Source organism: Trichomonas vaginalis, chromosome III (genome assembly GCF_026262505.1).
Source record: "Trichomonas vaginalis G3 chromosome III, whole genome shotgun sequence".
In the NCBI taxonomy this organism is placed as follows: Eukaryota; Parabasalia; order Trichomonadida; family Trichomonadidae; genus Trichomonas; species Trichomonas vaginalis.
Window position 1 is genome coordinate 24,658,061 of NC_067205.1, and position 13,811 is coordinate 24,671,871.

The 13,811-nt window shown below is 29.3% G+C and overlaps 5 protein-coding genes and 1 non-coding gene across 6 annotated transcripts, besides 2 other annotated features; 1 reads left to right on the forward strand and 5 right to left on the reverse strand.

The window, feature by feature from the left end:
- Window positions 1–480: 480 nt before the first annotated feature.
- TVAGG3_0757770 (uncharacterized protein) lies at window positions 481–3,000 on the reverse strand (the record flags this gene model as incomplete). Its single annotated transcript, XM_001321715.1, has 1 exon — window positions 481–3,000. One exon carries the CDS (start codon window positions 2,998–3,000, stop codon window positions 481–483), a length of 2,520 nt encoding a protein of 839 aa, XP_001321750.1.
- A 1,341-nt stretch (window positions 3,001–4,341) lies between these two features.
- On the reverse strand, window positions 4,342–6,417 carry TVAGG3_0757780 (uncharacterized protein; the record flags this gene model as incomplete). The annotated part of the gene is made up of 1 exon (XM_001321716.1): window positions 4,342–6,417. The coding sequence occupies one exon, from the start codon at window positions 6,415–6,417 to the stop codon at window positions 4,342–4,344; it is 2,076 nt and encodes a 691-aa protein (XP_001321751.1).
- Window positions 6,418–6,564: 147 nt separating this feature from the next.
- Window positions 6,565–6,784: a mobile genetic element.
- A 35-nt stretch (window positions 6,785–6,819) lies between these two features.
- Window positions 6,820–6,891, reverse strand: TVAGG3_0757800. Its single transcript has one exon. It is a non-coding gene; the product is annotated as a tRNA-Asp (tRNA).
- A 666-nt stretch (window positions 6,892–7,557) lies between these two features.
- TVAGG3_0757810 (spectrin binding) lies at window positions 7,558–9,144 on the forward strand (the record flags this gene model as incomplete). The annotated part of the gene is made up of 1 exon (XM_001321717.1): window positions 7,558–9,144. The coding sequence occupies one exon, from the start codon at window positions 7,558–7,560 to the stop codon at window positions 9,142–9,144; it is 1,587 nt and encodes a 528-aa protein (XP_001321752.1).
- A 609-nt stretch (window positions 9,145–9,753) lies between these two features.
- TVAGG3_0757820 (ankyrin repeat protein family) lies at window positions 9,754–11,616 on the reverse strand (the record flags this gene model as incomplete). Its single annotated transcript, XM_001321718.1, has 1 exon — window positions 9,754–11,616. One exon carries the CDS (start codon window positions 11,614–11,616, stop codon window positions 9,754–9,756), a length of 1,863 nt encoding a protein of 620 aa, XP_001321753.1.
- A 117-nt stretch (window positions 11,617–11,733) lies between these two features.
- Window positions 11,734–12,771: a mobile genetic element.
- A 352-nt stretch (window positions 12,772–13,123) lies between these two features.
- Window positions 13,124–13,408, reverse strand: TVAGG3_0757840 (fatty-acyl-CoA binding; the record flags this gene model as incomplete). Its single annotated transcript, XM_001321719.1, has 1 exon — window positions 13,124–13,408. One exon carries the CDS (start codon window positions 13,406–13,408, stop codon window positions 13,124–13,126), a length of 285 nt encoding a protein of 94 aa, XP_001321754.1.
- Between the last annotated feature and the right edge of the window lie 403 nt (window positions 13,409–13,811).

The window sequence follows — 13,811 nt, forward strand, 5'->3', positions numbered from 1 at the left end:
ATATCATATTTGTTGATTATAACTTATAAAAAAATATGATAGATGTTGTGCGAATTTCTTACAAAATGTATATTCCAAATACCTATCACCTCAAATTGTTTTGGGCATTACAAATTCATTTAAAAATAGGACCCAATTTTCTGAATTGAAATACCTGAGGCAATGAATATTACCTCAATTTATGATATTAAATATTATTTTGATCAAATTTATCTTTTACATCACTTTAGTAACATCTCATACTCATAATATAGTAAGTACAGACAAGAGTGGGCTATAAACTCCGTTTCCTTCGTAAATTCTCTTATTCAAATTTTTGATAGAGATTCACTCAATATTGTGGAAGAAAAACGATAGGGAGACTTTACGAAGGAAAATAGACAGTATATGTAGACTATTTCTATGCAAATTAAAACAAAAAATTATTAAATTAACAAACTACTATATAAAGTATTTATAAACAATTCATAAATATGCATATTAAAAATCTATATCATCACCATGTTCGCTATTTCTTGATTCAGATTGTTCGTCATAAATCCTATTCAAGTATTTGAGCTCAATTCTCCTCTTTATCTTCGCATAAACGCAAACTGAGAATGTAACTAACAAAATGAATCCAACAACTGATGAAATAATAATAACAATTTTGAGCCAAGTCTTCATATTCTGTTTCTTGACGAGATAGAACACGGCTTGTTTGTTTTCAATGACACAGCTTGTGTCTATTATTGATCCTATATCAAATGTTGATTTTGATGAAATTTTTGTTTTCCAATTTTTACATTTTGATTTGGAAAGTTTTAGAACAATAACTTTGAAGTCTTTGATGCTGGAACTAACAGCTATTTGTTGTGTATCTGTTGCAACAAATTCTATTTCACCTTTTTTAGATTCTTGCAAATCCATTTCAATATAAGGGATAGAAGAAGAGTTAAATGGGATAATGATATTTCCTGATTCATCTGGATTGTAAGTTAGCCTTGCAAACGCGTTTTCTGAAAAATTAATATTATCTGCCGAAAAAGTTCCGACATTTAAATAGTCGGATGAGTCCAAATACAAATCATGAGTATTCAACGTGCCACCGATGACCCTTCCTGCTTGAGAAATTTTAATATTCGATACTTTTATGTTATTATCAAGCAAAAGATTCAAAGGGTTCATGATTTCTATCTGATCAAACTCAACACTGAAGTTTTCTGGTATAATAAATTGAGTTTCAGATGAAATCGTGAAATTAATTGGAATTTTTCCGGCAACATCACGAAAAGCAACAGTTCCACACGGATCAATCCTCAAAGATTCAACTGCTGATGAATTTCTGGAGTCAATTATAATGACAGAGTTCGGATGGTTGTTTTTGAGAAATACATTGCCAGGAGATTGCGAATTTAGATTGATTTCTGTAATCCAAGGCAGGTTATTATCAATAGTAATTGTTTGGCTCCTGCGGAATCTTCTGTCATCAATAATAATCCCATCATTCTCAAAACTAATGTTTTTTGGGGAGTAATTCAACAATTCATACCCTTTAATGGTATAATTTGTACTTCTGAAGTCCGAGTACGTATCAAATTTCATTTCTGTCACTGAAACAGAAAAATTCGAATAAATATCAGAATGAATAAGGGAAACAGTACCAATATTGATATCATTGTTAAAATAAGCATTGATACCAATCAGTTTCAATGATTTAAATGATGTTCCTTTGATGTTTAAGTCTAATTTATCTAATTCTGCATTTTCCCATTCAATTCTTACGTCTTGGTGACAATCAGAGAGGTCTATTGTATGTACACTCTGATTAGATATATAAATATCAACAATTGATGACTCATTTGGATGATATTTTTGTAAATTATCATCAATTATGTAATTATCCGGACAAAAATAGAAACTGTCAACGAAACATAGTTTAAGATGTTCTTTATAGTTTCCATCATCAGTTCGATTCAAATCTATACAATAATTTCCTTCATTTTCTGATTCATGATATAAAATATCATAAAACTTGATTGTATCGCTATCAATGAACTTCATTGTCTCCTTTTGCATGAAATTCTTCTGTTTGCTGCAAATAATATTGCGATAATACTTAGTACTAGATTTTATATTAAAATTAAAATATTTTTCACTTCCGTCATGGAAATTATCAATTTGTAATGACATTGCGGATGAATGTCCTGCAAAAGTGATCGAAATAAATTCAGAAATCGTTACATTTTGGAAATAAGAAAATCCACCTGTAAATCTGAAGTTTCTCATCATATAATAGTTCCCATAGTAATTAGACTTGTAGAAATCCAAGTCTATCATAACCAAAACATTGTTTTCTCCGGTATAAATATTAGAATTTGAAAGTTTTGTAGAAAAGATCATGAAATTCATTTTGTCTACATTGTTGAATGTGATATTTGAGTTTGACGCATTCAAATATTGTAAATATGAAAGATTTGCCAATATGAAATTTGCATTTGAGTTTTTTAAGTCGAAATGTACCAAATTTGACATGTATTCTGACATATAATTGATATCATTGGTGGAGTGAACGTAAAATTGCACGTGTTGTGGAGATATTCCGTGATTCAAAATAGAATGTACTGGAAATCTGCTGGCAATTATATTTGTTGGCTCAACAAGGTTGAAATGGATGAATGATTTGAGCATGGCTTGTGAAACAAAATATTGCCAAATTTTAAGTGTAGAATGAGGGGTAATCATGTAGAAATTCAAATCTACGTGGCATTTGAAAACGTTTAATTGAATTTTGTTGTCATTTTCAAGTGAAATTTTTAAACCTTGAAATTGTGCTCCGAAACTTACATTTCCTGTGACATTTATAATATCTATGTTAACTTGTGATGAGTCTAATTGCAGAGAAACTGTAGTTTTGTTGATGTTCGCATTTGAATCATAAATTATTTTAAAATTCGAAGCTTGAAGGTTGGATATCGATTTTAATGATATCAGATCTGATGAGATGTCTTCAACTGACATCTTTATACCTGCTATTGAATTGAATTTGGTATTTTTCATAGTGATTTCTTTTGCTGAAAGAACATACTTCTCTGTTTCGATTGTTATGTTGGTCAATGCGATGTGAATATCACTGAAAAAGCTAAAAAGAGTATCAAATTTAAGTGATGTCTCATCACTTAACCCGTTAATTGAAAATTTACAATCTTTAACGAGTTTGATTGAATCAAGATATGTAGATTCTTCTTCGAGTGTGTCTGCGATGTTAAAGATAACTGTCTGTTTTTAAATAAAAGCAGCATGAGATACAATTAGAAACAGTGAAAATAAGAAAAATCAACATACAAAAATTTACAATATACAAAAAAATTCAATGAAATCTGCCTTACAATGGCATTTGACGGCAAAATTTTGACAAAAAGTATTGAAAAATATTAAAACGATTTTCAAAATGGAAAGCTGAATAAAACTTGCAACAGCTAATTTTGCAAAGAAAGTATTGTTAATAAAAGTCGATATCTTCTGAGATTTCAGGAAAACTTGCTTCAATCGAATGTTCTTCATACATCTTATTCAAATATTTGAGTTCATATTTCTGCTTGAGTTTCTTAAAGATCAACATTGAACTAAGAACTAATAATGCAAAAGCAACAACAGATGAAATAATGATAACATTCTTCTCCCATGTTTTCAATTCATGCCTCTTAGCGATATAAAATACGGCATTATTTTTACCATCCATCCTACAAATAGTTTTCAATGGAGGTATATTTTTTGTATGAAAATAAATCGTATTTTCCCAATTATGGCATTTTGAACTCGAAATATTAATAACTGGAACTTCAAAATCAGGAATATTTGAATCAAAGGATATTTCTTCATTGTTGCGTAGTACAAATTCTATTTTACCTTTTTTCGGTCCATTATAAATCATATCAATAAATGGAATTGAAATTGCGCTAAAATAAATATGTACACGAGGTTTTTGAATTGGACTATATGTAATCTTCGCGAATGTTTCTTCGTTGAACCTAACAATCTTTGAGGAAAAAGTACCAACATATATATTATTTGATGAAAGAATATTTGTAACATTAGAATTCACTACCCCAAAATTAACTTTTCCGGAATAAAGCATATATGTTGCTGGGATCCAAATGGGATGTTCTGGTAAAATATTTAATTCATCATTAATAAAAATATTGTTGAACTCAGCAGTTAAATTTTTTGGGATAATAAATTGTGTTTGAGATGATATGGTGAAATTTATCGGTATTGTTCCAGAAATATTTCGGAAAATAACAATACCACTTGGTTCAATTTCTAATGTTTTAGTGGCTGATGAATTTATAGAGTCGATCTTTAAAATCGATCGAGGATTTGTGTTTTTAAGATACAATTTTCCTGGAGATTGGGAACTAAGATTAATTTCTGTGTTCCATTGTAAATCATTATCGATTGTAATATTATATGATCGTTTCGAAAACGCATATGATCAATTTGTATGAAATCATCATAAAATCGAATTTCCTTTGGGTTATAATTGAGCAATGTAAAATTGTTCGTAGAATAGTTGCTGTTCGTGAATGAAGACAATTGATCGAAATGAAGATCTTTAGTGTTTAAGATATAATCAGAAGTAATATTAGAGTTCTGCAGGATTACTGTTTCACAGTAAATTTCATTATTAAAGTGAGTATTGATTCCAATAAGAGTCAGTGTTTGGAAATATGTTCCAATAATAGTTAGGTTAAGTTGACTTATATTGGAATATAACCATTTAATTGATACGTCTTTATGGCATGCTGAAAGATCAAGAGTGTCTGTTTTATTTGTTAAAATAATAATATTAACTGTTGATGATATATTAGCAAATGAGTCTGCAAACTTTGGTTTTCTTTGGTAACCTTCTGGACAGCTATCTTTGTTTGTCGGAATGCATATTTTCAGATTCTCCTTATATTTATTTTTATCTGTTCTATTCAAATCAATGCAGTAATTTCCTTCTTGATCTGCTTCATGGTATATAATATCATAAACTTTAATTGAGTCTGAATCTGTGAAATTAATAGTCTTGTATTTAATGAAATCCTTTTGTTTGCTGCAAATAATATTTGAATAATAATCTGAGCTTGATTGAATTGCAAAATTAAGATTCTCTGCCCCACCGACGAAATTATCTATTTGCAATGTTTTGTTTGATGTGGAATCTACAAAAATAATTGGCTCGCTTTTATTAAGTATGGCATTTTCTATATAAAAATTGCTTCCAGAAAATTGTATACTCTTTCTGAATTTGTAGCTACCGTGAAATTTTGAATTAGTAAATTTGCATTTTTCAACGAAATCAATTAAATTCTGGCTTGAATTTAATGTTGAATTTATCATCTCTGAAACAACAATTAAAATGTGATTACTAGAACTAGCATCGTTGATTATAATATTTGAATTTACAGATATCAATTTTTGCAAGAAACCTCCATGAAGAAAAGTCAAGTTTGCATTTGAATCGGTCAAGTCAAAGACGATTAAACTTGCAATAGACTTGGAAACAAAATTAATATCATTGTATGCATATACATAATATTGGACATGCTGTGTGTTTGTTGCGTTTCTATCGAAAGTATTTGAAGGGAAATAATCAGCAATTATGTTTGTTGGTTCATTTAAAAAGAAACTGACATATGAGTCAAAAAATGCTTGAGAAATAAAATATTGCCATAATTTAAGGGTAGCATTTGGTGTAATCATGTCAAATTTCATGTTCACGTGGCATTGGAAAGCATTTAATTGTAATTCCTTTCCATTTTCGAAGGTAATTAAAAAACCTTGAAATTGAGTACCAAAACTTATATCACCAGTAACATCCATTATGTGAATATCAACAAATGATGATTTTGAACTAGGTTCAATCTTGATTTTATTATTATTTAACATTGATTTATAAAATATTTCAAAATTTGTAGCTTGAAGTATCGCTATTGATGTCAATGATTCGGAATCAGATGAAAGTGTCTCAACTGAAATGGAGATCCCTGTTTCTGGTATAAATTTTGTTTTTGTTAAACGGATTACATTTGCTGAGAGTTCGGGTTTATTCATAATGATTATAATATTTGTTAATGAGATATCATACGCAAAGAAGAATGATGATAATGCATCGAATTTTATTTTTGTGTGATTATTTAATCCCGTGATAGCAAAAGTGCAACCGAATTTAAGTCTAAGCGACTCAAAAAATGGATGATCCTTGTCAAACGAATCGGCAAAATCGAAATTAACATTTTCAGCTTCTGCAATATCTCTTGTGAAATTATCCCATTTATCAAATTTGTGAATCTGAACCTTTGCATAACCTTCTCGGCAAAGATTTTCGCTTGTTAAATAGAAACAACATGAAATGCAATTGCAATTTACAAAAAGAACAAAAATCAGCATGAAAAAAAAAAGAAAATAAGGTTATTGGGAAATTAAACATTTTCCAATGTGACTAAAGTGGTTCAATGCAATATAATAATGTCCCAAGAACATGGAGAAAAAAAAATAATGCATTTTGTTAAGTTAGATGCTTCGTTTTTGATCATTTTAAGGGTGCACTTACCACTTTCTGACATTCTCTCAATTTTTTGACATTCTAGTTTTTTATTCAAATTTTCTAAGGTAAAACGTCATTAACTTTGTTCGGAAAGAAGTTATTTTAACTCATTCTATAGTACCTTATATTACTGTTATACTTTTTTTCCAATCACAATAATGATATATTGATATTATGGAAGGATGTCAAAAAGTGGTAAGTGCACCCTTAAAAACGTTATTCGATGATTTAAAAAAGAAAAAAAGCTCGGTCACCGGGAATCGAACCCGGATCAAAAGAACGACAATCTTACATGATAACCATTACACTATGACCGATTTACATAAACATTATTTTTTTAAACTTAATAATATTTAATAATGTAAGGATGTCATTTTATCATTTATGAAATTCTGAGAATGTTTTTGGCCTTTGTTCAAAAACGGTAAATGTTACTTACATTATCTCAATATGCAAGTTCAAACTTACTTTTGATGGGAAATTCCTCAAAATTCTTTCAAAAATTTCTATCTACCAATCAACTTTTCAATTAATTTTGAAATACGAGTGATACAGATAGTTCTGATAGTTATGATTTTAATTCAAGCTATGATAGCTCTCAAACCGACTCAGAAGAGGAAGATAGTTATGATGAATTAGACCAGAATGACAATAATCTGGATATTGATCTCGAAAGGCAAAATAGATTACTGTATGATTCAAATCTCGATGACTTTGATATCTACAATTGTCAGATTCCTTCAGACCTTCCTGAATCATTCCATGAAAAGTTTGAAATTGAAAATTTAATTTGGTCAATCTCCCAAGAGTCACTGAACGATATCAAAAAGAAAGCCATTGAATTTCTTGGAAAGAATAAGAACAACCAAATCTTTCTTTGTCGCTTAATTGATAATATTATTTCAGCCAAACCAAAGCTAATCGAACTACTATTCCAAGTATACGACAGTATTTGTGAACACGCTCAAGTCGATTACGATCTCATGTCTGAATCCGGATACTTTGACTGTTATTTTTACTATAAAATGTTTTTGTATCCAAAAGACACAATAATGTACCATACAGTCATGGATGACTTGAATTCTTTCCAGCAAGAAGAAGTTAAGCATAATGGTGCTCCGTTCTCTAAATACGTTGAATTTGCTGAAAATGAGGAATCTTTACTTGATCTTGCGGCCAAATTCGGAAGTGTCAACATCTTCAAGTATTTGGTGATGTCACATCCCGAAATTCCTATGTCATCTCAGACATTTAACTCAGCTGTTCAAGGAGGCAACTTAGAGATCATTAGATATACAATGCAATACACAAAAACATCATCAGTGTCCTTAAACAAGGCTGTCAAGTTCAATAACATTGAATTGGTCGATTGGATGATTAATGAATATCAAACTCTTCCAAGTATCTATGTAACAATGATCAATGTAACGAGATTTTTCTTCCCATTACTAGATAGGATGAAATACAGCCCAATTCGTGAACAACAATTTGCAATTGAAGCCGCATTAACAAATGGCCATGAAGAACTTGCTCTTTACATATTAAAGAAGTTCGGAAATGGAAAGATGGACTTCAAATCTATTATTAATCTGATGATTGATAGAGATTACGATGAATTTATCAAATTCTTTTTGGAATTACCATATATCACCAAAAAGAAAGATATCAGATCAATAATTGACAATTTTATTATTGCAAATCATCCCATTTCCAAAGAATATTTGTCATATCAAATATTCAAACAAAACATTGATGTTTTGGCCAAGTACTCGATGAAGAACTTAAATGTATTCAAGTTTTTGTATGATAATGGCTTCGATCTTGAGAATTTCTACTTCGAAAAATATGGAAATAATTTTTACGATCAATTCCATATCAATTCGCAAGAATTGCGTGATGCTAGGCCAGAATTAGCAGATGCATTTAAGATTGTCCTTGAAAAATGCACTGATGAGGCAAAAATTTTAAATCAGTATCTTGTCAAGGTTTTGAAGAGTGGAAACACATATTTATTGGAATCTTTAAAGAATCTGAAGAAGTTCAAGAAAGTTCTCAACGATTTTGATCGAGATGGCTTTTTATTAAAATTTAATTCGACTTTATCAACAGAATTCATTGGAAAGATGTTCGAAATGATGTCTGGAAATCATTATGATCCTCACAAGTCTCTCATCCATATGGTTTGCAGGAGAGCTCTTCGTTTTGACCATATTGACACGATTTATTCATTTTATTCTGAAAAGAATTGTTTGGATTTCAGAAGTAACACTCCATTTTATTTGTTGGTTTCGTGCAGGAAATATGATCTCGCCTTGCAAATCCTTGAGAAGTATTTTGCTGAAATTGACTTGAATGTCAAGAATTCGAAAGGAATGACACCTCTTTTACTTGCAGTAATTAATTACAGAAATGGAAATCGAAGACTCTATGACTTGATTTATTTAATGGTTAAATATGGAGCAGAACCAGAAATTCAGTCAGCACATGGAGTTACTGCAATTAGTGTTATCAAAAACACAAACAGGAAATCTGATTTACATAAACTATTTCCTGGATATTTTGATAATTGAATAAATAGTATTTATAGAGTAACTTTGTAATTAATTAACTTTTTATTTTTGAAAAACTTCTAATAGTCTATTTAACGTTGATCCTAGACTATAAAAAGATGCTTTGAAATAATCTATGTATTTGATTGAGATAGGAGTTCGTATTTTTTCCATATACAATTGGATAAAAGTATAATTGATTGTATATTTGGCTCAATAAATTATGAAATTGAGAATCGTTTTAAAAACGCATTCATTGTTTATAACTCTTTAACTTTCATTATCTCCGAAAATTTAGAGAAATCCATTGAAAAGAATTAATTGGGAATGAAGTTTGAGAATGTGTATTTAAATTGGACAAGATAAGGATTAATTTTTGATTTTTATGTTAAATAGAAAGTATAGATCAAATTGAAAATGGAATAAAAAAATGTTCATTTCATGATTGCATATACTAAGGTAAAGAAACAGAATTTATTTAATAAAAAGCTTTCTAATTCAAAGTTCAAGCAATGAGTCCTATCAATAAATGAATCATTTCATGAGTTTGTTTTGATGAATATGATTTTTTACTAGAAACATAATATTAACATATAACAATTTTTGAGAAAGCAAAATTATGAATAATAATCAAATCATGTTTAATAGCTTTTCCATAACGCTTCGGTCAATCGTCGCTTTCTCGATGGGTAGTTTTCCGGCTTTATCCTTTATATTAGTATCTGCCCCATGTGAAATAAGAAATTTGGCTGTTTCAATTTTATTCTTCGAATAAGCAATATGAAGAGGAGTTGAACCGTTTTTATCAACTGCATTGATATCTGCTCTATTCGATAAAAGTAATTCCGCTAATTCGATTGTTGGGTTTCGTACTGATTTATGCAGAGGAGTTTCGCCATCCTTATCCTTTGCATTTGTATCCGCACCCTTTGAAATTAAAAGTTTAGCAATTTTCATTGAATTTCTGTATGCAGCATAATGAAGAGCTGTTTTTCCTTCCTTACTTGAGGCATTAACATTGGCGCCATGATTTAAAAGATACTTGATGACTTCATGACAATTTTTGTAGATTGCAGTCATTAGAGGAGTTTGTTTGTTTCGAGCGCATGCATTAACATTTGCACCGTGTGAAACAAGTAGTTCAACAATATTTTTATTATTACTTTCTGCAGCATTAAAAAGAGGAGTTTGTCCATTTTTACCTGGGGTGTCAATCTTTGCCCCATGTTTAAGAAGAAACTTAATTGTCCAAACAGCCCCATATCCAGCAGCATCATGGAGTGCTGATTCACCAGATTCACCTTTTGCGTTGATATCAGCACCATATGAAAGAAGCATTTTAAGCATTTCTTTATCTCTATGAAAAAGTGCTTGATGAAATAAAGTTTTGTTGTCTTCATCTCTTGTATCAACATTTGCACCATTCAAAAGAAGTATTTTCACAATATCTTTTTTCTTCTGCTCATATGCGTAATGAAGAAGAATGCTTTCACTTTTTTTCCTAACATCAAATGGAATATTTGGCCATGTGATCAAATAGATACAATATTCAATGCAATCATAATTAACTGCATAATGAAAAATCGAATGAAAAATTGTGTAACTTTTAAAATAATCGATTTCCCCTTTATAATTTTTCAAAATATCGAGTGTGTATGGCATAGCTGCGCACCATGGAAGAATATGGATTATATCCTTCTTTGCTAATAGATATGCAGCTTTTATATTGAGTGAATTATCTATGTCGAGGCTTTCTGTATGGAAAAATTTATCCGGATTTTCATTTAATAAATTTTCAACACCTTCATTGTTATTTGATGCTACAGCATAAAACATGCAGACACTATCTGGTTCGGTATGCTTTAAACATTCTTTAATTATATCATGGTTGTTTCCAATATACGCGAATTCAAGAACTCCGCTGTCAATTTTGAATTGATAATTAGAAATAAGGAAAAAGAAAGTATTAATAGATCCATAATAAGCACAAGCTTCAAGAATGGACATATCTAGGAAATGTTGTGTTGAGATTTCAAAATCGTGTTTTTCAAAATCAATATTTAATGACGTTTCCTTAATTTTATCAATTTGATCATGCATGATCATATAATGAATTGTGTCTTCTTTTGGAAACCTAATATCGTTTGAATCAATTTGTGCAATACTATTCTTTTCTTTAAATGATTCAGGAAAACACAATTGAAGAGAATTGCGTGAATCCGCGATATGATAATTAATAGAATGGTAATTTATTGAATGATCACGACAAATTTTATTGAAAAGAGAAGCGTAAAGAAAGGCAGAACGAAAATTGAATTTGATTGCACTTGTTATAGCAGCAAGAAGTCTATTGAATTTGATTTTGTATTTGTCAAGTAAAATGGTATTGATATTAACAAGAATTTCTTCTATTGAATCGTTAGGATTCATGTGAAATAGCTGTTCGACAGTTTTGATGTAATCACTATACTTATCCAAGTAATCACTACTCATTTTCTTATTTGAAATTTTGTAAAAATTGAAATAAAAGACGAAAAACTTTCGAAATAACTTTTTAAAAAATAATATATCAATCTATTACTTTGGTCAGTAAATTTTTCAGTATGTTAAGGGTGCACACGAGAGGATCATGTAAACTTCAGAATTTAGAACCTTATTTTTAGGCATTATCTTGGCTACCTATTTAGGCTCGAAAAGCAAAAAATATCAAAAAATACAACTTGACTCCATTATGACCCTTTCATGGAGGTAGTTTTTATCCGCTAGTATTTTCCCTTTGAATCTCTTTACAATTCGAAATCAAATTCAAAACTCAGTAGAAGAAAGGAAGAATCGACTTACTACGGTTGTAATACGAATAAATACATATATTTAATTATTTTTATTTACATAATAATTGTTTGAAGCTCATATTCCATCAAATTTTTAAATAAAAACATTAAAATGTTGAAAATGTTCATATATTTTAATAGGGTTTTGGCACTTTATTGAGAAATTACTACATACATAGTCGAACTGAACTTGATATTTTGAAATTTAAATTATTTATCAAAATTAAAATTTAACTTGAAATTTATAATTATTTAGTCATATTTTGCATAATTCTAAGTAGATTTTGTAAAAAATCAAGAAAGAAAAATTTTAACGTGCTTTATTTTTTCTTTTTTATAATAATACATATTATTATATAATTAACATATTCATAATGTTTCACCCTTTCAAAAATATAATCCTCCTCCTCTCAAATAAACGTACATACGGGTGGCCTCTTTTTTCAAAAAATTAAAATTTGAAATTTTGGGCTCAAATATTAGAGATTTTTTTCAACCTTCAATGATATATGTTGTCTATATCAGACCTCCTTTCTTTTTGATACTTAACATTGTTCCTAAATCTTAGCCGTTAAGGCTGTTCTGAAAATATTTTTTTTCGAAAAAATTCGAAAAAAATTCTTAAAATTCAAAAATCCCTTAATTCCTGAGGATTTTGGAAAAAAGTTTTTACATGAACATGTGTATATTATATGAAGTATATTGATAAGGTAAAAATCAAATTTTATTGCATATTCATCGAGAAAATAAACTAACGAATCCCTCAAAATTGAGAGGGTAATCCTCCTCTCAAATAAACGTACATACGGGTGCGCCCTTAATTTATTGCACGTTAAATTTTAATACTATCTTTCCTATATAGAATCTTATTCAAGAACATGAATTCACAAAACATATTTTATGCTTAAATCCTCAAAAGACATTCTTATATTTTCTGAATATATTTTTATTAGAAGTAATTGCTTGATAAATGCATACCATGAACTATACATCGATGGAATGAAATCATTTAGACTTTAAAAAAGAATTTCAAACATGATTATATCACGAATCACAAAATTATTTATATAAGTCAATGAAACAGAATAACATAGATATAAATAATATGAATTTATAAATATTGACTGTTTAGATAGTAAAGTCTATGATGATAAGATATTTGTTCAACTCTAATCGAATAGTTGAATTATTTTGTATCTATAATTATTGATTGCAATGTCCAAAGCTGTTTTTCCGTGATTATCTTTCATATTGGTATCTGCGCAATATGATATAAGAAACGCTGCAAGCTCTTTATTATTTTTTAGCACTGCATAATGTAGTGGTGTTCTTCCTAACTTATCTTGTAAATTAATATCTGCTCCATGTAAAACTAGATATTTAGTAATTTCAATATTTTTATTTTCAACGGAATAATGAAGTACTGTTTTTTCTTCGCAATCCTTTATATCCATATCTGAGCCATGTGTTACTAGAATTTCTATTATTTCCTTAGAGTTCTTTGTTGTTGCTAAATGTAAAGCAGATTTATTTTCTTTATTTTTGGCATTGATATCAGTACCATTTGATATAAGAATGTTGATTAATTCTTTCAAATTAAGTACTACTGCATAATGAAGAGCTGTATTCTCATCAATGTCTTTTGCATCTACATCAACACCATGTAAAATTAGTTGCTCAAGTATATCTTTTCATTATTCAAAATGGCATAATGAATTATGCTTTTTCCATTGTTATCTTTTGCATTTGTATCTGCACCATTAGAAAGAAGTAACATTACTAAGTTTTGGTTCTTTTGTAGTATTGCATAATGTAGTGCTGTTTTTCCTTCATTATCCTTTGCATTGAACATCTGCG